Below are 24529 nucleotides of genomic sequence, written 5' to 3' on the forward strand. Positions count from 1 at the left end.
GAGGAGGAGGAGGAGGAGGAGGAGGAGGAAGGGGGGTCGCTCCCAGCTCGGGGTTAATGAAGTGGGAAAGGAGTCTTTCAGAGAGGCCTGCAAACAACCCCCCTCCCCGGGCAACAAACCCCCATCCCAAATCCTACATGGATTGACTTAAACCCAGGGGATAAGTGCTTTAAATTAATCTCATTGAATAAGAATGAGGCCAAACAAAACTCTTTAAAATCATATTAAAAATCTATCAAAGGACAACTTGCAGTGGGTGTGCTTTTCATTTTGTGAGCGCAAAGGCAAGGAGCATACAGCAACCTTCCTCCCATTTACACAGCAGGAATGTGAATCAAAGACATTCTCTAATATTTAATTGTGCTTGTAGCCGTAGCAGATTCCTCCTCTTACATTAATGAAGTACAAGGCTTCGTTACACGTTTGTAATTGCAATATTTAAATTTGCCATTTCACATCTGGAAGAAGCTGGAAACTCCTGTCTAACAGGGGGTGTGAGCCAGCGCCGTAACACAGTGACAGGGTCCAGTTTGCTTTCCAAGGACGGTCGGAGAGAGGGGGCAGAGCCCCAAGGAAACCTCCGCTCTGCGAAGGGGGGGAATGGCCGTGCTGGGTCTGGCTGGGAAGGAAAGTGAGCAGAGGGGAAGTGAAGGCTGGAGCCATCTCCTCCAGGGAGAACTCAAGCAAGGGAAGCTTCAAAATAAATCGGTTCAGGGAAGACACCACGTGCTGTAGGCTCTCGTCAGAGAGCACCGCACTTGCCACATGAACAGCACCTTGCGTGGGAGGATTTCAGCAGCCTCAAAAGCTGCTGAAGGACCAGCCTCACCTCCAGCTTGTGTGCGGGGACTGAGTCGGGACCCCGCTGCCCAACAGCAGAACTGACCAGCACGGGTCCTGCACCTACAGCAGCCCCAGACCGGGCCAGAAACTCTACTCATTTCCAGAGGCCAGTGCCAGGCAGGCATGATCCTGGCAAGTCCTCAGGGGCGGGACAGGCTGCGCTGGGTTGAAATTAGATGAAGCAGTAAAAATGGCACGGCTGAGAAGGAGCACCAGTCCCATTAAGGAAACCTTTGGAGTATTGCACCAGTTCTGCTCCACCGATTTCTCCCGGGGTACAGAGACTCCAACAGACAGGCTGCTGGTGGTTGGTTTCTGTCAGCTCCAGACTCTGGATCCAAGACACAAACCAGTTAGTGCAGTGGGTTCGCCAGGACCGAACGCAATCCTGGCGCTCAAGCCCCTTTTGGGCTTTTACGCAGCTGGAGGGCCACCTTCCTCCCCTCCTGACACAGCTTTAACCAGGACCACCACCCTGGGAACAGACAAAGAACGAAAGCTGCTCCTCTGAGTTTGCCAAAACACACAAACCCAATGAAAGCAGCAGAATTGTTTCTAGCTGAGATATTTTACGGTTTCATCTGAACACCAAACAAAATTATGCCAGAATGGAAAGCCCAGAACAATCGATGCTTTTCCTGTCCTCTCCCCAGGCTTGTGGAGAAAATAAATTGTTGTAAACAGGGAAGTTCTGTTGCTTTCTAACCTGCTTAGTTATGGGTGCTTCTCAGTGGTGGGCTACCAGTGCTAAGGTGTCTTGTATTTGACCTAGACACTGAAAGCGGCTGTTCAACCGTGACCCTTGTACCAAGGCGACCTCCTTGCTTTTTCCTATCCCAAAGCCTCAAAGTGTAAACTCAAGATGCTCCAGCTGCGGAGGAGAGGAGGCTCCTATTAGGACACGGAGCCAGAAGCGAGTAGAGAAAAGGTGCAAGAGCACCTCCTGGGAGAGGCAGGACTCCAGGCATGAGAGCAGGGAGCGGAGGAGCAGCAAGGAAGCAAACCCAAACTGAGTCCAGGTCTGACTCACAGGCAGCTTTATATAAAAGCTCCATAGTGCCATTATTTCCAGACCAAACGCAGAAACTTCAAGCTGCAGGGCAGCAAGGCCCCTGCCATTCACCACAAGTAAGATAAGAAAGCAAACCCGACCAAAGCCAACGCTAGTGCAGTCAAACAAAGCTGCAGTTCCGCCGAACGCTGCCGAGAGCCAATCTTCCCGCCCTTACGAGCTGCATAGGCAGCTCCAGCCCAGCCAAGACCCTTGCAGCACACGCCACGTACCTCAGAGCAAGAGGGGGCAAATTCAGGAGCAGTTCAGGGCGACGTCCACCTGCTCCACGCCAGGGCTGTGCCAAGGGAACCCACCGTGACCCCCAGCAGCTCCTCCAGCATTCGGGTGCTCAATCAACCTGGGAGCCTCTGCACCCACAACGCCCCGCTCCAGCTGCAGCTGGTGGAGCTCTGCGGCTCGGCCACCCCTGCTCCACCGCAAGCACCACACCCTGCCCTGCCTCCCCTGCTCCACCGCAAGCACCACACCCTGCCCTGCCTTGATGAAGAGATGCTTTGAGTGGAGTACAAACTAACTCCAAACCTACCAGGTTCTTCCTGAATTAAGTGATGCTCAAGGATAAAGCCAGCTCAGCGCCCATCTAGAGCTGCAGAAGTGTAAATAAGGGCAGAATTTGGTTCCTGCTGACCCAGCTACAATTCAACCACATTTTGCACATTGGCCTTCAAGTTTATTAGGAGCAAACTTGGCTTAGCTTCAGGCGTGTGCGCATTTAACAATTTCTCTTTCTTGTTTAACAATCTCTTCCTCTTCCTTTCCCTACTCACACAAGTAATCCAGAGCCATCTGCTAAAAGATGGTGAAGCTGAAAGAGAAAGGCATTCTATTTTTTCTTTAAATCACATTATCCATCATAACTGTTCGTAACGCTACATGCCCAGTTAATACAGACAGCAATGAGATTTCCTGACGTCTCTCACTGATGCTCTGTTGGCCTTTATTCCTATTATTATGGATTTGCCAATAGTTCCTATTAATTCATACGTGACAGTCAGCCAGGAGAAGGTCATATATTTTCCCCTCATGCACGAGATCAGTTCTTCCCAAACTTACACTCTCTGCATCACTCTCTCTGAGTCATTTTCATCCTCAGGGGTTTCTTTTCTGTTTAAGTTGACATTTGCCTTAAACCCGATTGCTCTTCCAAACAGTACTCATAACAAAATCAGGTGGGCTTTGTTGTTATTTTATCTTAATCTAATAAATGCTAGTAACTTCATTCTCTCTGCAAAAACATGGTTAATTTTATACTGGAGCCTTTTTAACATCTTTCTTAAGTGTTCAAAAAAGTATTGCAGTAAAATCAGCCCGTTCGGTAATTGCTTGGGAGGAAAAAAAAAATCATTTTGGTTCTCAAAAGTTATATTCTCTTCAGAAATTAAATACTTTTGGGCTGATTGCTTCCCTCCTACAGTCCTTAGTATGACTCACTACAGCCCGAAGTAGGTGCCCTCAATTCTGTATTCACAAAGCAGGTATCATTTTCATCTCGTTATACTCCCTCTGCAGTACTTTTTCCCTTCCGGCACCTGAAATTGCCACTGGATTTGAGCACTTGCCGGTCCTGCGTTAAACGACATGCCTGGCTTGGGTCACTGGCGGGCTGCTCTTCCTCATCTCTTTCCTCGAGGAAGACACATGCAGGCAGCAGAAAGTTGTGTTTTGGTAGGGTTTTGCACCGTTTTCAAATGCGTACTGCTTGGCGCTCGCATTATAGGAGGCGCTGGGAGAAGCGCAGCAAGGAAGGCAGGGAGAGGGAGGTGGGTGCTCACCTGTAGGTCCCGCGGGAGTTTGTCAGTCTCCTGCAGGCCTTGGGGAGCAGCCGCTCTCCCCCACGCAGCCCCCACGCCTCGCCAGCTCAAAGGGGAGTTTTGTCACGGACTTCGCTAGAGCTCAGGTTCCATTTCACACGCCGGGCAATGGGAAATGAATGTCTGCCTCGGCACATATGGGGCCGTGCCGCATCCCTTTTCTCAGTAGTCCCAAATTCTCTGATGATCAGCAAGAACAAGAAAAAAGGCAAATGGGAAAAGCAAGAAGCGAAATCCATTCGCTTGGGACGTACTCAAACAGGGCCTAGCCAAAGCAGAGAGAACCCCAAAAGCCAGGTTACCACTGGCAAGTGTTAGCAAGAGCCTGCAAAGGCTTTAATGTTCAGAGAGGTGAGACATTTCATACGTACTCTGCGTTATGTAATTAGGTGTGACAGTACGCTGCAGGCAAGGAGAAGTCTGGAGATTGCTGGATTCCACGCTGGCTCCTTCCCACAGTGACAACGTTTGTTCCCAAACTCAGGAGTTTTGACATGAAGTTTTGTGCCCATGAGCTCTGCCCCAAAGGGACCATGTGTCACTGCACCGAAGAGCTCCCCGCAATCCTACCGCTTGCACTGAAATCGGGGAGGTTCCTTCCAGGCGGCAATATCTGACTAACGATCAGTGTTCAGGGACAGACCTTGCACCCCAGCGCACACAGGACAGGAGAGAAGGTGGCAGCAATGTGGCTGCGTTACCTGAGGCAGGAGCAGAGGTGCCCCCGTGAATAATGCTAGGGGAAAGGGCAGCCTCCCCTCTCCTCTTAAACGTGCTCCTGGACCACCTCCTCTGCCACTACTGTTTATCTGGTAAAAAATAAGCAAACAAACAGATTGTGGAGTGTTTCTACAGGTCTTTTAAACAGGGAAGCATCTCCTGTCTGAGTACACTTGTCTCACTTTCATGTTATATAGACAGCACATTTCTCTGAAAACCGTATTTAACCTTTTTTATTTTTCTTGCAAAAAACACCTTAGAAACGCGGTGCGTCTTCAGGAAGCCACATTTAATTGCAGCAGTGCAACAGGACACGCCTGGATTCGATTCCATTTGGACCTATGGAATGAGGGGGAGGAGGCCAAGATCCCCAAGATCCCTCCCATATTTGCCTGATAAATTGAAACGCTCCTCAGTTGATTTGGCAGGTCACCCTGACCCCCGGCTGAGGTGCTCAAGCAGGTTTTGCAGCCAATGACTGGAAGGTCCCGGCTTATGTTGGAATCTGCTGGTTGCCAGGTTTTCTCTGTTTTTTCTTCCTCTTGACCTTGGATACACCAGTGTCCATCCCACTGGAATATTCAGATCGCAAGATCTCAGCAAGGCGATGTTTGCTGTGGGTCTTCTTGAGAAGGTCAGACCTGGGCAGAGGGAAGAGAAGAGGAATTAGATTTCCTTCTCTCTGAAATGCTGCTAGGTGGGTTACTTATTTTACAGCTGTGGAAAGTGACATTTGCGCATTAGCAGAAGAACAGCTTCCTTTTCTTGAGGCTTGATTTGAAATTCTGTCTCATGCAAAATTAGATATTGTTGTGACAGGTTTTCACAAAGGTGGCAAAATATCATGCCGTTTTTAAAAGCAAGCCTTTGTTCTGTACAAATGCTCTTGCAGGGGTGGCGGGGAGAAGGAGGGAAGGTTGTGCGCTGAAGGCTGATGAATTAGGTGACACAGCAGTTTGAAAATTATAATACTAATAAAAAACCTAACAGCCTTAAGACATTGAACAATGGAAACATTTTATAAACAGAGCTTAAATCCAGAGCTTGAAAACACAAAAACCCCAAACAAACAAGCAAAAAAAAAAAAAAAGTCAGGAGTTTAAACCCAACAGACTCTTTTCTTGCAGTGTCCTGCAGACATCACGTGCACCTTACAGCCTCCCTCTCCAGAGACTGGCTTTTGCAAAGGTAGCTGCATTCTGCCCAGCCACTCAACATGGATCTTCCTGTAGCCCTAAACTGCCAGCTATAAATATAAAAACTGGCTTTTCAAAGGTAGCTGCTTTCTGCCCAGCCACTCAACATGGATCTTCCTGTAGCCGCCAGCTATAAATATAAAAACCCACTCAGCATTTTTCCACCACAAGTTATAAGTTATTCCTGCTCTATGACCTTGGGCAAATCTCATCCTCATTGCTGCTATCACCCTCGCTTATCTGTTTAAACTGCAATCTCTTCAGCGCAGGACCCGTCCCCTACCATGTTCCCATGGTCCTGGGCACAACAGGGTATCCACAGCTATTGGTGTCTGCACATCCCACCCTCCTCTTGTCAGGAGTTTAAACCCAACAGACTCTTTTCTTGCAGTGTCCTGCAGACATCACGTGCACCTTACAGCCTCCCTCTCCAGAGACTGGCTTTTGCAAAGGTAGCTGCATTCTGCCCAGCCACTCAACATGGATCTTCCTGTAGCCCTAAACTGCCAGCTATAAATATAAAAACCCACTCAGCATTTTTCCACCACAAGTTATGCCACTGTCCTGCTCTATGACCTTGGGCAAATCTCATCCTCATTGCTGCTATCACCCTCGCTTATCTGTTTAAACTGCAATCTCTTCAGCGCAGGACCCGTTCCCTACCATGTTCCCATGGTCCTGGGCACAACAGGGTATCCACAGCTATTGGTGTCTGCACATCCCACCCTCCTCTTTAAAATAAAAGGACCAGTAGCAGATCTCAAAATTTTCCAGAGAAGTGAACAGAAATCTATCTGTCCCTCTAAATATGACAAGGGAATTGAACAGAAGCCCCACATCCATGCCAGCGCGCATTTATGACGGTACACGGACCTCAGCAGTCCTAAAGGTTGCAGCCTTATAGCACTGCCTCTCCTAGTTCCTTCAGGTGTCCAGAACCGTGCTGGGGATCACAGAGGAAGGAAGCATTTTCGGCTGCAGCAACAGATCAATCCATTCATTAGGCCAAACACACAAAGAAGGGAAGGGAAGCAAACTCTTGGCTGTCTGGGGTATTTGCTTGCCCCCTTTTCCACAGCTTGTTTTCCATCCCTATGTAGGTTTCATGGCTGGAGTGGGTTTGGAAGGATGGATCAGAATGATAAGAAGGATGATGTGATGATTACCACTGAAAGACCGTTTTCTCTAGAAGGGAAAAGCCTGGAAGACGCAGGCGAGAAGACTCTGCTACCTTCGGCATAGTCTCCATTCTCACACTAATTAAACATTCAAGCTCTGCGTTGGCAGAAGGGCTGGAGACTGGATATACCGGAGAAATAAAAAAAACGCACAGCCGCTACCCGGTTTGAACCCACAGAAGCTAAGGCAAAAAGACAGAATCAACTCGAAAGCGACCGTACAGCTAATGAAGCAAACGTGCCGTTGGTAAAGCCGTACCTGCAGTACCTCCACAGCAGACGCGCCTTGTCAACCTGCCTTCCTGAATGCACAAGCCACAGCAGCACGGAGGGATGCTTGTGGGTGCACGCGCAGCGCCAGGCCGAGGTGTGCCCTCAGCCAGCCCAGCTCTGCTGCAAAAACTTTGTAGTGCAAGCTGTATCCTCTGCTCAGTCCCCTCCATCACTTGATAAAGTTTCTATTTGACACTTTCATTGTGTCTCCAAGCATTTACTACAGTAATTCGAGGGTTACCAAGCAACAGATCAGTTTACTTAACAACAGGGAACTATCTGCTGCAAAAGAACAAGTAATCCACCAGTAGCTGCCGGCCTGAGTTTCAGCTCAGCAGGGAGGTTGTCCAACACTTTCATTACCAATCAGGTGAAATCATTGCCCAATTAGTAAATCAATACCCCCTGCTGTGGTGATCAGCAGCACACAGAAAAGCAAGGATGCAGGGAAAAGCGAGGTTTCTCCCTCTAACCAGGGCCACAAAAATCAATGGAGCTGTGCTGTGGAACCTGTGCTGGTCACTGAGAGAAGAAAAGCAGCTGTCAAGGTTCTGTTTAACCGCAAGATGGAAGAGCCACAGGCAACAGCAACAGTCTGCAGTGACAGCACACCAGGAAAAGGGCACCAGGTCAGGATCCCTGGCCAGATTCCGATTCCTGTTGTAAACCTGTAAATGTCCCTCTCTGCTCAACTGGTGAAAGTCTCTGGGGCTCTGCCACAGCAGTCAAGATAACATCAGCGAGGAAAGGCGCCCTGTGGTTATGAGACAAAGCCCTAGAGAACAGAGCGAGACCTTGATACTCACCCTCTGAGCATCCTTGGGCAAGGTATTTAATCTCTTTGAACTTCATGTCCATTCTCCCACCTCATAACCCGGGATGACTGCATTTTCCCTGTTGCTGAAGGCTGGTGTGATGTTAATTTAAGAGAGCTGTGTGGTGATACCGGATACTGCGGCAAAAAGGTTCACAGAAAGGCTGTAAACGTAAGACGCATTTGCAACACAGACAGAACCCATGTTCCCATCACTGGATAAACACACGGATTGTCAGCATCTCTTTCTGTGATCTCATGTCTAGATATCATGCTATATTGAGCCCTAATGAGAACACATCATGTTGATAACGGGCAGAGAAATCCCCAGCCCTTTAAATCCCTCCCTCCAGACACAACAGTCAGTCTTCAGGTGGGGAACTACAAAACAGTGCAGCTAAGGGGAACTTGCAGGGGAAAAAAGATTCACTAATGACTGACCCATCCCAATGTGCTACAGTGCCAAGATTTCAGCAGGGCTTAAAGGAGAAAGGAATGTTCAAATGGATGAGAAAATAGCCACTTTTATTAGCTGGGGGAAAATGAGACAGGAATAGAGAAGTCATAACTCAGAAAATGAAACAGCCCCAACACGGGAGTTAGGAAGAAACTGTCTCTGAATACAAGCTAGTTGACTTCTCTGTGTTACTGTCCAGCACACTGGGTGTTGAGTGCTGTGACATATTGGATGCCAGGCAGAAGCACTGCTGGACTACTACTCTTTTATGCTAGATATGGGGTATCAGGACTCCCATAAAAGACAGATGGGAATTGGTAAGTAGTCAGAGGAGCCAGCAGAGATGAGTTAGCACCACCTTCTAACTTCAAGTGGGGAACACATCATCCCTTCATTTGCAAGGCTTAACCCTAGACCCAGCCACTGCTTTGGGCTTTATGTTCCAGGTATAGGGCAAAAACCGTATCACCCCAAGATCTATCTAATCACCTCATTATCAAGGGGAGGGAACGGTGCTTTGCACAGTGAGGAAGGGAAGGCAGAGAGCCTAGTAATCGCTTGGCACGGTCTGAGAAAGCTCCCCTCCTCCTCATGGAGACAGAGGAAGGAATAAAAGACCCAGGTTTACAGCTGCCTGTGCACATCTGTAATTAAGCTGCAATCACAAAAGCTGGTACCAAGAGCCTCAGCAGAGAGACAATAAGGAAACAGAGGTACCGTTCCCAGATGACTTTCTTATATTCTGAAAGGCCAGGGAAGACCAGGCCAGAGACAAACTTTTAAAGACAAAAAAAGCTCTGTCCTCCTCCAGAAAACTGGAATGATTTTTATTCACTTTTTAAACACGAGAAACTCATGAATCTTGCTAAATACATCACTGAATGATGAAAAGGCAGGACAGGAGCATCTGGAAGAAACAGGAGAGAAAAAGTGTCCAGCAAAGGAAAGAGAATAAAATCCTTCTTTCCTCTTCTTCAGTTTCCTTCTACCTCTGTCTGCAGAGCCACTCCAGCATGCTGCTCCCCTTCCCCATCCCCCTCAGGAGCCACAGTGGTCCGCAGGGATGCTGGTGCTGCCCAACCCTCCACCTCAGAGGAAATCCGAATGATTTGGACCGGTCTCCCTTTTCTGGCCCCTTGACTCTCAACTCTGCTTTGTTCAAGAGTATCAGAAAAGATTCAAGGCAAATCTTTTTTCACATCATGGGAAAAACCCCAAAACCTGAACAGGTGAATGCAGCATAGGTGATTAGCCTGAAATCCTCCCTGTTGTTTCCAGCTCTGTCTTCTGCTCTGCCACACGATACTAACTCACCGCAGAAGTCCCGCCTAGCTTACATGCAACACACCTTCAACACACTCAGTTTGTGACTTCCACACACCTTGGGTGATCGGTGGCTTTGCGAGCTCCGAAGACACCATCTGCTGAATTCCACAATCACTAACAACAAGATGGTAGAGTAACAGAGACTATACTACAGCAAAAAAAACCCAAAACAAGACAAGCGTACTGAACTAAGCTTTGAAGATGTTCAACAAAGCTGAGATCCTGTGGACAGCTCCAAGGCACAAACAGAAGAGGAAGAAAAGCGTACACAAACTGTTCTGTTTCTATATAACATCCCATTCATCTCTCAGGCATTACTGATAAGATCGTAAGAATGATCAAGTTTCACCAGCTGATTTCATCAGATTGAATTTGTTACAATATGCAAACCATGATCCTGGATGTGGAGACTCTCAAACATTCAGGTGTGAAAGGACCAAGTGACAGCAGTAAGAAAAGGAATGAGTACCTGACACCACTTTTCATTTTCATTTCAAAATTCTAATACATTTGTTTCATTGACACATCTGCTTCATTACAGAACTGAATCACAAGCTGACCTCCAAGCCAAACGCTCCTACGTGCCAGAGCAGTGGTACACATACATGCATGGTTTCTTGGTATCACTTGATGGCTCAGAAGATGCCTCTGCTAGTCTTTTTACCTAAATGGTGAGTGAGCTTGTTCTTAGAGATGTCTCCTCCAACTTGGTTGGCATTGCTGCCTGTTCCTTTGTCTTGAGCTGTGCGAAATGCTGGTGCAATGCAGTGCAGCAAGTGTAGTGACCTTTAACCAACTCGCAGCATCTGCAGCAACCAAAGGCTCCCAAATTGCTCCAGCTGAGGAAGAAGGAGTATAAAGTTCTGACGCACAGTCCCAGAACTCATGGTGTGTCTTTGGAGGAGACAGGAGTAGGCTGTTTCATTTATCAGAAAACATTTCAACATGGATCGCACTATCAATCTGCCTGACAGCATCTCCAACAGCTCTTTGAAATTGTGCCAGCAACAGAGCTGGGTTACCTCTGGGCCAAGGCTGCTGCAACACCTGCTTTTTCTACTTACAGTGTTGGATGAACCATCTGCAGCCAACACAACCCTGTTTGGGTTGGTTTTTCTGTTGCTGTTTTTTTTGCGGAGTGGGGGCAAGAAATTCATCAGCAATCCTACACTGCTCTCGACAAGTCAACAGATGGCCTAGATACTCTGTTATCAGCTGATGCAAACACTAGCTTGAGAAGATCAAGGAAAATTATTATCCGGTCAGACTGAGCATCAAGCGCTGTTCCAGAACAGTCAGAGCAGAGCAGTCTTCATGCCGAGACATGCTAAACAGTAAAGCCCACCTTACCCCTACTGAAGTCAGCTGTATTTCAGCCACACAGAAAGAGACAAACCCCCACAGCTTCACCTTCACTACCATCCCTTAGTCTTCACCCTATGGAGAAAGGATGAAAGCACCACTGGGAGGCTGGGAACCTCCCAGGATTCTTGCTTCTGTCAGGCTCTTTCCCAGCCTAAAGGACAGAATATATTTCAGTTAGAGAGAGCTGATCATTTTTTGGTGCGTACCAAACAGCACAGAGGTTTTCCAGCTCCATGTGCAAGCCCTATTAGCTCGCTCAAAGATGGAGCAAAGGCTCTGTGCTGTGGCTGTGGTGGAACAAGACAGTAATCAAGGGCATTGCTGTATGCAGATAACAATCAGATGGATTATACAATTATAAAACTTTAATTTCATAACAGGACTTTTTTATAACATCATGATGTGGTAAGCAGGACCCATCTGTGTCCCTGAACTGCCTTCATGAAGAGCGATGGCGATGTTTCCTTTCACAGCAGCCATGTCTCTTACTCTAATTTTTGGATCCGTTTGCACTCCAGTCCATTAATACGTGCTCTTACCTGAGCTCCAGCCTGGCTTTCTAGAGCAGACTGCCCAAACCAAGTGAAATTCCTAGTGGGCAGAATTCCAAACTTGCATTTTGACTAATTAAGTGATATTAGGAAAGCTGTAAATGGCACACAAAAACTGGCAGGCAAACCGCTTCTAATGATTAGACAATTGCTGTGCAGGGAGACCCAGCTGCAGCCTTGATTCGCAAGCCCTGTCAATAGAAGCATTAGTCTTTCCAAAATTGTCAATGCTGAGACATTCGAAAGTGGAATCAAGGATACAAGGCAGGGGAGAAGGCGAAAGGCTTTCACCCAAAGGAGACTGCTGCCCTAGCCATGCAGAGGAGGATACACAGGGTTACAAGGTAGATTTCCCAGCAGGAGTCTAATTCTGTCTGACCACTAACGCTGAAGAATGAATTAGCACAATAATCTTGCAGCCAAAACCTTAAGGGCGTGATGATATCCATATTCAGAGCAATAGCAGTGTAATAATGATGTAAATCAATCCCATCAAACAGAAGCATCCTGGACACCTTTTCTTGATCCCATTTTAGTGACAGGTTGGACTTAAACTCTGAAGCATGAGGGGATTTTCACCTTAATTTTTATACTTTTTTTTTGCACATGCTGTAGCAACTGTGAATATACTTGATACTCGTATGTAAATTCAATCTTTCTGAGCATTTCTGGCTTCAGAGACATCTTGTAGCAATGAGTTCCACAGAATCTATCAAACTTAAAGATTTATCTCTTTCTTTGTAATGGCATGAATTCACAAACAAGGCAAATTAAGTTGCAACTCCCCATTACAGTGAAACCCTTTGGGGACGTACACCAGTCTTCCAGAGTTCAGAAGGAGAAAACAGACCATCAGTCGCCACAAAATCCCATGAAACACCACTGATCCAAAATGCAAAAGACTGAGTAGCACAGGGATGCTTGGTGGAATGGCAATAGGTCTTTGGCACCCGCATTGCGAAAGAATCAGAAGACCTGTCTATCTGGCACGTCAGCTACTTCCTGCGCATGCTGCTTCTCTGCAGTGAAGGAAAGACAGTTAATCCCTCAATGGAAGTGGGATCAGCTTCCTTGCATCCACCCTTCAGTAAAAGCATGAGCCCAGACACTTACTAAGCTGATGTACTGTAACTTAATACACGGTATCTGGTTCGTGTGCTCATCTCTTACCTAAATACAGCATTTCAACTTCCAAAAAAAGATCATGAGCAATTATTTTTCCATCTTCAGATCGGGTTTTGCAAGAACCGCTACAGCTAAGGGGACAGTCGGTTTGCACAAAGAGGTTTAAAAAATACATGAAAGTTTTACATGTGCGTTCAGAAGGAGAGGGCTGCTTCCACATTTCAGCACTGAACCATCACACACCTGGCTGCTCTGTCTTCCTGTCTCACCTTCCCCAAGCAGGCTCTCTAAGGAGGCGCTAAGCACAAAAGGAGACTTCAAAAGAAATGAAAAGTTTTCTTTGTCCTCTTAAGGAAACATTTAATGATCGCCTCTGCCCCACTTTCAACCTGGACTGCCCGTTCTTTATTCTCTGGGCAGGTGCTGAGAGATGAGGCTTTAGTGAGCAGACTGATTAAAAACAAGTATCGGATGTTTGGAGACAATGTGTAATACGACAACCAACACTCATGGTATCACGTGAGAAATACAATTAAAAAGATTGCTCTGTGACTATGCTGTTATAATTTCAAGCCTTGCATTTTACAATTAAAAACCATTTGTCTTCTAAATGGCAGGCTAAATTCTGCTTTCTGCTTTGTCAGTGTGAAATCAAAAGCAATTCTCTAAGTTAACAGCCCTATCTTGAATTTATGCTAGTGGAGACTGAATTTGAATCTATATTCACTTTCACTAAACTATCCTATAAATACTAATATCTCTTCTCTCTTTGTTTTTTTTTAAGCACACACAGAGAAAGTTGATTAGAAACAAGTTTCACAGGCAAGAACAATTGTTGCACGTCACAACTTTGGCTTTTTCTGCAGGGTCTTAACTTTCCAGATGCTCTCAGATTTGAAATCTGGAGCTTGAGCCGTGATGAACCTGTGCAAAGTCTGCCCACTTTCCCTGAGCTGCAATTATATGATCCACGTGCAAATGAGCTTTCAAATCACTCTCAGACCATTTGTTCTAACACCTCCACATCCCCCAACCCCACGCGTCCTGTGCATAAACTACCTACTGTATCTTGAGCTTGTCTGTACTATAATAGGATGAAGACTTGGGGAGGAGGAACGCCGTCTAAAAGAGGTTCGTAACAAGGGAAAAAGTAGCTCTAACAGAGTAGCAACATCATAGGAACAGAGAGAGGCATTGTTGCAGGCCAAGTAATCCTGTGACACGCTACTGTCAGTCATAGCTTGACACCCTGCTGGGCCAGCAAGACATCAAAGCCCACCCCATACCATCTTACATGCTCTTTATCGGCTAATCAGGCTATTCTTCCTGAAATAAAGCTCCGTTAAATCCCCTGCTCACAGGGGCATTCCCATCCTGTTGCCCATCTGCTGGTGGGGGTCAGCTGAAGCAGGAGGCAGATCAGTGGCCTGTCCCTGGTGGCTTCTCAAAGCAGGACAATGTGGTCTCCAACTTTTTATTTTAAAATCCCTTCCCCTTGCATTTTTTTTTTTTCCAAGATATGTACATGTACAAGAGATGTCACCAGCCCAGGAACAATTATGTGGATTAGTGCTTTAATTGCACAGCTAACGTTTGCTAATGGAGTTTGCAGCAACAATTACACAGAAAGAGTCACAACTGATACTGATAAAAGAAAAAAGATTTTCCTCCTTTGAATTATTGCAGTACAAGAAATGTCACCAGCCCAGGAACAATTATGTGGATTAGTGCTTTAATTGCACAGCTAACGTTTGCTAATGGAGTTTGCAGCAACAATTACACAGAAAGAGTCACAACTGATACTGATAAAAGAAAAAAGATTTTCCTCCTTTGAATTATTGCAGTGATTTTACTGGCAAGCCAGAGGTTTGTATCCTGCCGTTGTGCTAGGGAAGACAGTGAGCCCTTAACATTGTAATCTCAGAAGGGAGGATTATCTGTCCTGTGGAACCAACACAAAGTAGCTAGGACCGGACACACTGAGCACCTTCAGCTCCATTTCAAGTGGAGAAGAGGATTCAGGGCTCTGCTCCTACAGAGGCATCAGGGAGTCTCAAATTCCTTACACAGGAAAGGAGTACCCAGGAACAGCCCTGTCCGCACACCGAAGGGGACAGAGCTGTAACTCTAGGTTTGCTACAGACTCTTCCTGGGAGAGATCCCACATGATTTTGCAGAAATGCTTTTGCATTTAAATCTATTTAAATCTACAGGCTACAGAGCACAAGTTTGTAGAAGGATCATTTCTACCAACAGATCTGCTTTTTGATTTGGCCTTGTACTTACGTAACTACAGTCAATCATATAATTAATAACTAGAAAAAAAAGACACTGCAGTCCTCCCCTTTCCTTCAGGTACTAAGCTAGTGTCTTCTTAGGGAGAAGAATAAGTAGTCCAAGCTGCAGCTGACCATTCTGAGAGGATGGACACAATTTGTCCCATGGCAAATCTGGCAGCCAGGGAACTGCTGGTGGAACTGCAGGAGAAAGCCTACAAAAGACTGCCTGTCTAGTGTAGAAAAGGTGATAAAAAAGGCCAGAGGCGGCCACAGAAGGCCTTTAAAGACAGTAAGACACATACTTTGCTCCTGATGCAGTGGTATTTGTCAAGGCCAGGGAGGAAGAGACTATCTTGTGAGATAAATCAGCACTCATACAGCCTTGCTCATAATGTGCAGGACAGTGAACTTCAAATTTGAGAAGCGAAAATATTCATTTCTCTGCTATTTCCTTGATGCTTTTATCATTCCATGCCCTACACCAACAGCAAGTACTTAGGAGCACTTTCCCTAGACAGGGATGAGGACAGAGTTGCTACTGCAGTTGATCCTGAGCCAGGGATCATAGCTCTCTGTAGGACCATGCAACTGGAAGTGGGGATGTGAATGGAAAAAACCTGGCAGCTTCTACTATGGAGGTGCTTGGCCATGATAACAGGACTGCTGCTGGAGCTCTAGCAACCAAGACCTGCGCAAGAAAGAGAACCACTCCAATATATGGGAAGTCTCACGCTTCGCTCTGGAACACTGCCTGTACCCTTCCTCATCCTTCAAGGCAGCTCTCGAGTGCAGTATAAATAAATAAAAATTAGGCTGTTTCTGCTCATAAGACTCATAGAAGATGGTGTTTTTCAAGTGCTTAGAAAATGGAAAAGCTGCAGCAAAACCCAGGCTAGTCTATGTAGGTGCATCTCCACACTTAGCAGCTTCCTTCAAAAAAGAGCATCTTTATCAGAAGTCAAACTACAAAGTGAACTGCTTGGTTTTGTTTTGTTTGTTGTTTTTTTGTTTTAAACTGAATTCCCACTCAAATCTTCAATTAAGTTAGTTTAATAAATGTGTTTTTTAGGCTCTCTAAAGCCATTAGAAAAAGGGGAATGAAACAACAGCTCAGAGAGCAATGCAACCTAAGCCAATGACTCAACATGATTTAGCCTCTCAGGAACAATCACACATGACCTGCCCACAGTAGGGAGGTTGGACTAGATGATCTTTGAAGGTCCCTTCCAAGCCAAACCATTCTATGATTCTACGATTCCTGGAGCAAGCACAACAACCTTGAGAAGCAAAGCACACCATAGCTTGTCATGTGGTGTTCCTCGGCTCAGGAACATCAAAAGTTGGCCTACCTTTTTGGTCTTGGTTTGGTTTTCTTCTTCGAGCCTGCAGTTGGAAGAGCAGTCAGGTTCTGGGGGGCATCTCTCATGCCAAAGCTCTTGGCCACATGACCCAGGTGGAGAGATTTGATGTGGAAGATGTGCTTGAGGTTCCTGGGATAGGTGGTATAGGCACAGAGGAAAGACTGCAGTGCTGAGGGGGGGGAGGAGGAGAAAAAAAAAAAAGTGAATCTGTTTGCTACTGCATTTTTTTTTTTATATATATACACACACACACACACACACTCTTAAAGATTCAGCTGTTCCAGCTGAAAGGACATTGGTCTTGTCCTTTGGGACACCTTCTGGTCAGCAGCTGGTAGAAAAGGTTGGTATGTTAAAAAACTGTGAAGGTTGCATAGTACTAGTACAATCCCGAAAGGAGAAGGGAGGTGGTGAAGAAGCGTTAGGAACTGAAACAAAGCTACATTAAGTTGCATCAGGTTTACCTCTTGCAAGGATGCCCCTTCTACCAGAAAGGGTGATGTTTGTAGCACATCTCGCAAAAAGAGTCACTGACATCAAATGGTAGCAGATAAGGGGAGAGGGGGAATAGAGATACAGGGATGAAGAGAGGGAAAGAGAAGCATGGAGATGGCATAGGAAGACTCCTCTGATACTACAGTCCCAGTAGTCCATGCATTTTTCACCAGTTACTAGCTAGTCCCTTATAAATATCTGAAATCCAGATGGATTTCCTGACTCATCATCACACTGAGAACAGAGCTCACCTTCTCAAAAGGGAAAAATAATAGAATTGCTGCAAATTTCCCTTCACCTCTTTATATTCCTGTAACGCCCTTCCCTCAGGGCTCATTGCTCTAAAGATGATCATCCACTAATACGAACACTACCACTGCTCCTCCACGTACCCGGAACATTAACTACACCCAGGCTGTCCTCTCTGCTATGGGGAATAGAGGGACTTCTAGTAAGGAAACTCTACAGCTCAGAAAATGCCTCCCTTCAATCCCCTGCTGCTCCTCTGCTTGCTAAACCTCCTGTGTCCCCCGAGCCCTCACTCCAACCACCACCTACATCTTTCTCGCCCTCTCAACCCCTGACAGCAGCCAGCTCTAAACTCTAACCTCTCCTGCCCTTGCCTGTTGAGCCACCGGACCAGCAAGTTTGCCCACAGCTTATGTCTAATCTCCTGGCAGCAGCCGGAGATTGGAGTTTATGAACAGTAATAAAAATGTCATTTTAGCAGATCAGCTCCTGGAAGGACCCAGGGAATCCATCAAAGCTCTGTTTACTGAGTAAAGTGAACTCCTTTTCCCAATCGATGAGAAGAAAAGATTGAGTTTTTTGCACCTTCTTCCCAATTTCACAACGCTACTCTTTTAGAGGCATCTGAGCATCAAGAGACCTGTGTTTTTCCAAAAAGAGAATGCTAAATTCCAAATACCCCGTCTCAGTGTCTCATCTGAAGGCCATCCTTCTGAAGGCTTATAAACCAGCTCAAATGCTCTCAAAACCCCTATTCTGCTGCTTTTTTTCATAAAGTTATTGCTCAAATTCACCTGCTTTGAGAAGGTGTAACTCTTCAAAAGGAACAATATGAACTTGCTCCCGTTCCGAATTTGGTCCCGTTGGAGCTAATACAGCTGTCTTTCTCACAGCATTTGAAATGGTTGATACTAAAGATCCTGTTATTATGAAGGCTGAGCTCATCTCTCACAGTTCTTCAGATAGGAAAGGCTGCTGGTACTAACTCACCAGATCAGAGTTAGAGAATCAAAGTGTCAAAGGCCCCCCTCTTCCCAAAGTCCTGGCAGACAACGGCCAGATCCAGCCCTGAGTCAGAGCATGCAAAACCAGGGAGAGCTGCAAGACACTAACCCAAAGCTGAACCAACAGCCCTGCTGTACCAGCAGGTCGAAACAGCTCATGCAACTGTCTTACCTCTGAGGAGCTGAGAGCTGCTAAGGTTCATTATAGCACCCATGAGATTTAAATGAAGACCTTTGTGGGTGTGATTCTTTTTTATATCTTTACTATCAGGTCTGTAGACCTCTCAGTGTTGCATGTTTTCCAGCTTTTATGTGCAATTATAGTCACCAGATATTAAAAGGTTTTTTTTGTTGTTGTTGAAATTCTCTTGTCATTTTGTGATCAAAGAGATAGAACTTTATGTAAACAACGCAAAAAGACTGGTAACAGTGCTGGTCAGGCCATAACTCATGTAAAGGTTACCTCATCTTAACGCCACAGGAGCAAACTGCCTGAGCTGTTAGAGTTTTTGCCACACCAACATGAGTCTAAAGTGTTGTATACTGGCCTGTGGTGGGATTCAGACTTGCACACATACAAGAGAGTGAATTTAGACTGGTCCTTTGCACCTGTGCATCCCCACTTTTCTATGGGAAATGTAAGTGTGGAAAGTCAAAGGAAAAAAAAAAAAAAAGAGAGCTACATATGATGGAGGTTAGAGAGGTTGGTTTGTTGTTTTTTTAAACAGGGGACAAGAGGGTAATGAGATATGAAAGCGAGACAGGTGACATAACCTGTTCACCATGCTCTCAGCTGGCAGCCAGTTCCCAACGCTGGCCCCAGAGCGCGGCCTCAGCCGCACGGCTGGATAAACCGGTGGAGGCATTTTGCCAGCGTACAGAGCATGTGGGAACACGAAGGAAGAATGCACCAAAACCGCCACGGATACAAGCATCGTGCCACAGCAGTGGGCTCCTGTAACTCTGCTGTCCCTCTCAACGCATGGGTGCTGAGGATAGAAAGGATGAGGCACAACGCTCAACTACTGGCTATAAAATGGGGAAACACGGAAGAGAAAAGCAGGGTTTGCTTCCTTACCCTTTCTGTAACCCCAGTGGCACGAAGGATCAGAGTCTTCTGAGCTCTATCTGTCCCCACAGCTCCAAAACGGAGTACCTATCACCATGCAACCCTTTGGACGAGAGTCCTCCATTTCCCAAAAGGGGGTCCACACTTCATGAGATTCGTCCTTCAGGTAGCGGGGCCCAGCCGTACCCCTCCTCCCACCCACTCACCGCTGATCAGTCAATCAAGTTTGAAGGGCAGCACCTTCACTGAACCATTTGATTTGAGTTTGGAAAGCACGGGACCAAGAGGCAGAAGGGGTGAGCGGGCAGGGAGCCACTCGCCTTTTGAAAGCAGGCTGCAGTCAAAACACTGCTTATTAACATCGACTAGGTCAGAAAATGGGGAAAAAAGAGAAAAAGAGAGAGAAACAAATGCATCTCTGGCACAGTTTCCAATTGATTGTCTGCCATGAAAGCAAAAGCCAGCTGCCATGTTAATTATTCATGATGCCTGGCGCAGAGGGGAGGAAGAGGGGGCTTATGGAAGCCACTCAGCAGTGGAAAATTTGCATATGTAGATAGCAGAGTAGGAGAAAGAGGTGGAGTGCTCCTGTAGAAGATAAATGGGATGCACCACATTTCAGCATTTCCTGATGTATTTTCTGTACTTGTCCGTCGCTAAGAAAGTTATTAGTGCTGAGGTCAGCAACAAGTGTGCGTGGGGAGGGTGTGTGTGCGCACAGTGACATACGCTGTATAGAGACAAAACCACAGAGGTTTTCTAAGCGCGACCAGAGCCATTCAGTTGTTCTCCCTGTCACAGTCATTTCAGGTTAGGAGTTCGCATGGGGTATAAGGAATCCCAGGGGAGCGACAAGAAGCTCATCCATGCAGAATCAAGGATTTGATCACGTTAGTCACATGCTTTGAGACTGTGGACTTAAAAGTGCAGCTATAAAAGTAATTACACCAGTCCAGTAGCGCAACACACCTGAAAATGGGTGCAAGCCTCTAACAGGAGGTTAGAGAAAGGTATTTCGAAACCCTGAGGGGGAAAAAAAAAAAAAAAAAAAATCAACACTGCAACTGTCAGAGGGGGGTGGTGAGAATCAGTACAGTGACATGCAGTGGCAGGGGGTAGAGCAAAGAGTGAAACAGTAGGATTTCAAATACCTTGCTCATCAATACGGCCATGCATCATTAAAAGCATGCAGAATAATTTGGGGCAAGCAGGTAGTTATAGTACAAGCTCTAGTCATTCTGCTATGTCATCACCTAACAAGTTAGTAAAACGCCAGCACCTTTGACCTCTTGAACAATCACTTCTCATGATTCTAAACAATTTTAATGCTGAACTTAACTTCCATCTTGAGATCAGCCTTCCCTTATCCAGTTTCTATGATGACATTGTACAGTTCAAAGGCCAATCTCCCCATTTGGTTTTGGATCCCTTAGTATGTGATTTATGTAATTTAGCACATATGATACACTTGTACGCACACACATACAGCAGGTATATATATAATGGTAAACAGAAAAATATAGACCATTAAAATTCATTTCCTCAAGACCCCTCTCATCCAAATCTAACTGGAAAAGCTGCAGAACTAAAATCAACAGGACTTCTACGCAAGCTTAGACACCAGGATTTGACTCAGATCAAAGTGACAAAGGAGGTGAAAAAGAAAACAATCAGGAAGGGAGACATGTGGGAAGAGGAGACTCAAAAAAAGGGGAAAGGCTCTAGTCCTATATATTGTGAGCAAGAGTGGTTTAGTCTCTTGCATAAAGAGTTCGCATTTTGTGGACTTGTCTCAATATTTAATAACCAAATTCCAAGTAATTGTCAAGGACCTTTGGGGCCTGACTTCCCGCATTCCCTTTACAACAGCTATTCAGTTTTCAGGTGCACCCGGATCAGCCTTACTGGGCAGCTGAACAGTACATAGAAGAGGGGTGCCTACATGGCACCACCTTTATGGCTCCTCTCAGGAGACTGCTTAGTGTTTATTTTCCTACCACATCCCTGGCAAGTTTTTCATCTTTCCTCAAAATCCACCTTCCTCTGGGTTTTCCAAACTGAGAAGCAGAAGGGAAGAGTTTCTTGTACTGCTCAGTGACAACCGCTGTGCATCCTGCTTGGCAAAGACGGGAGATCAAATCCCAGATTTGCACCTAGCTGCAATTATTATTAAATCCATCCCAGTTTTTCTTCTTCCTGCCTTTTTGAGTAGTTGCCCTCTCTCTCATTTTTCTCCCATCCCACACAACAACCTCCAGTCCAAGATCCTTGCCTGTTAACAGTTGCTCCCAAGGCATCCTGGCTTACAGGCTTCAAACTCATCCCTGGTGTAAACTGAAAGCATCTAATGGGTATTGCACCAGGATGTGGTTAAGCAGGTCACTCATGACCTTCCCAGCATAACACACATAATCTATTCGCTCATGCGATTGGGTCAGAGCCCTCAGATGTGAATCCTATCGAAAGCCAAGATTAAACCTCATTTGCACGTAATATGGGAATGCAAGAAATTAACATTTAATATCATCACAAAGCCTTCTGGGCCCATCTCAACCCCCTACAGAGCCCAGTGGCCCCAAAATGTTTCTTCCAGGCCTTTTCCCTGAAGCTCTCCCCCAGAAGAAAACCTTGGCAGCTTATATGAGCCCTTCTGGAATAAACTGAAAAGAAACGCACTGACCTTTCTTTGCCCACCGGACAGTCCCCTCGCTGGAGTGAACGTAATTTTCAAATTTTGTCTGCAAGACTGTGGCCCGCTCCCGGACTTCCTGAGGGTCCGTGCCACAGGATTTCTACAAGGGCGGTGGGAGGATTAGAGGAAAGAGAGAATTTGAGTCAGGAATAATGAAGCAGTTTACAATAGATTTAATAACAGTAAAATCACACAGTAACCACCCAGGGGCCAACAAAGGTAATCCTCTCAATATTACTAGAGAAAAAAAAAATATAGATAAAGATGTTAAAGTCAAAGCAGCCAGTGAGCACTGCGTGGTGAGGAGAGTAAATCAGTTTTAATTTTGTGTTTTCTAACATCTATCACGTATCTTTTTCCCTCACTTTTTTTTTCCCCAGGTTCAAGCGGCCAGATACCACTGCTTGTTTCCATTGGAGTTATTTGGAATAACTTCCCCCCGACTCTATACTAACAGTTTTAGACTGATGTTGCAAGTTCCCCTGTGCAGTTCCCCAAAACACCTGGCCTGTTCTTGGTACTTGTGGGGCAGGAGATCTACATTCACCCCCAAGCTCCAGAGAATGGACCAAATTCTGTACCTGTGAACAAAGCCAACTAAATGAGCTTCTCACTATTGATGCCTACATGAAGTTTTCTCACTGTCAACAAGTCATACTTAACGGTAACTGCCATTATGTGGTTCCTCTAGAATAAGACAAGCCCCTTGCACCAAAGGCATGACAGAAGAAACTTCCTTAGACCAAAAGGGCAATTTTGCATGTGCTCAAGCTTTCCCAGGATCAGACTGTAGGATGCAGTTCAGGAAATGGAAAGCAAACATTCCTGGGAACAAGCTGTTACTGGGAGGAGAAAAGAGGCTGTCTCTCTCTCTTTAAAGTACCCAGGCAGAGAAAGGAAATGCAGACAAGAAAACACGAGAATTTTTGATGGAAAGTTGACAGCAAAGTGCAAAGCCAAGCATCCATGCATGTGAACCTCTCCCAAGAAAGGGCCACAGTTCTCAAAAGCTACTCAGACAGGAACCAGCATCCAAGTCCAAGAGTGCCAGATCCAAGGCAGTAACTTGATACTGGTCAACCCCTCATCTGACCAGGGCTGACCAAAAACAAACATCTAGCTCCCATGACTCTGTACTAGGCCTGTGCCAAGGCAACAATCCCGTTGTTCCTCCCCGGTAGATTTGCATGCTAATGCTGCATAAGCCTCCTTCCCTCGCAGCTGCAAGCATCACCTCTGCACTGCTGCCAGTCCAGGGGAACCATATCACACTGACACCATGAACCTCGGTGGTCATGGAAGGCAGGCAATGCTGCTGGCACCCTACACAAAATGGTTTGCTGACCCAGATCTGCCACTCTATAGCCTAACAGCAAATCTGCCCAGAGACAGACCCTGTATGCAGTCTAAATTCCCCGCACAGTGCCCTCTTTTGAACTCAGGATCCCACAGCTTCCAGCCACTGGGTTATTCTTCAGCGAAGCAGTTATGGGGACTAGAGTTCCTGCTCACGCACCACCTGGACTGACTGTCCATCTGCATCTCCAGCAAAGACAACGGTGGGTATTTTAAGGCTACATGAAGAGTCTCCCAGATTTCTGGTCTCTGCTATCTGTCTCCCAATCCACTTGAGAAAGACTCACAACACAGCCTGTTTCACAGACGCCTTTTAGTTTGACTTAACGTGCACCTATTAATCAGTTGAGACTGTCTCCAGTCGAGGGGCCTCTGTAAAGGTTTAATAAACTACAAGTGGAGCTGCCTCCCCAAAGTGGACACTTGTCGCTGTGACTAACAAGTTTCCATTGACGTGAAACATAAAACTTTCTCCCCCCCGCCTGCTCCTCCTAGCCCCCATCACTTTTCTTTTGTTAAGCCTCCTGGCAGCACAAAGTGTCACCTTCCCAGCGTTTTTTAATATGAATGTGAAATTAGTGAGGTTTGCCCTTTCCCCTGGCGGACAGAATCCTCTGTTATTAAAAAGTAAAGCACTTTAATAATGAAAACTTTTTCTCTTTTTCCTGTGTTTTAACTGTTTAAAATTAATGAGAAGGGCATAACGGTTGTCAAAGCGATATTGAAAGCCGGGTAGCCAGGACCGAATAAGCACGAAAATCCCTCCAGAGTGTTAAATAAACAGTGCTTCAGCCCCCTCTGAATCCCTCTGTTGGTTATTGTATACATTCTGTAACAGCACTCAGAATAGATCTGAGCACCGGGGAGGCAGAAAGGTTTCAGAATTCCAATAAAGGCCTCAAATTAAAGACAGCCTGGTGCGAATTCCAGGAGAAAATTAAAGAGACCTCAAGCTTAAGTGACAGGTGACTTGCTTCTGTGTCACAACTGTCAGGGGATTTAGTGATAATATGGCAATATATTACAAAGGACTTTTCTTATTCCCCCCTTTAGGTTTCAAAATGAGGCATCTCTTCTTCCTGGTGCTGGGGGGAAAAAAAAAAAGTAAGACAAAAATGAGGGATAAAAAACTAGGTGCATAATTTCCAAAGTGTGAGGTCAGTCCAAGAGAAATAAATGGGGAAAAAAAAAAACCAAATGGCAGGAAACATAATGTACTCGGAAAACAGCTTCTCCCCTCCTCCCATCCCCACCTTGTCTTTTATCCCCTTCAGCCCCTTGAGACAGATC

The 24529-nt window shown here is 45.9% G+C and overlaps 2 protein-coding genes across 2 annotated transcripts in view; one reads left to right on the forward strand and one right to left on the reverse strand.

The window, feature by feature from the left end:
• The window catches only part of BARHL1 (BarH like homeobox 1), a 4609-nt gene extending 4233 nt beyond the window's left edge, over window positions 1-376 (forward strand). Inside the window, exon 4 of the mRNA XM_009287026.1 lies at window positions 371-376. Within this exon, the coding sequence (XP_009285301.1) occupies window positions 371-376 (6 nt within the window). The remainder of the gene's footprint in view (window positions 1-370) is intronic.
• Window positions 377-4636: 4260 nt separating this feature from the next.
• The window catches only part of DDX31 (DEAD-box helicase 31), a 49463-nt gene continuing 29570 nt past the window's right edge, over window positions 4637-24529 (reverse strand). The window contains exons 17-19 of the mRNA XM_009287027.2: window positions 21872-21983; window positions 16363-16543; window positions 4637-5090 (exon numbers count right to left, since the gene is read on the reverse strand). Coding sequence (XP_009285302.1) covers window positions 4943-5090; window positions 16363-16543; window positions 21872-21983 — 441 coding nt within the window. The 3' untranslated portion in view covers window positions 4637-4942. The remainder of the gene's footprint in view (window positions 5091-16362; window positions 16544-21871; window positions 21984-24529) is intronic.

Source organism: Aptenodytes forsteri, unplaced genomic scaffold (genome assembly GCF_000699145.1).
Source record: "Aptenodytes forsteri isolate BGI_AS27 unplaced genomic scaffold, ASM69914v1 Scaffold136, whole genome shotgun sequence".
Lineage (NCBI taxonomy): Eukaryota > Metazoa > Chordata > Aves > Sphenisciformes > Spheniscidae > Aptenodytes > Aptenodytes forsteri.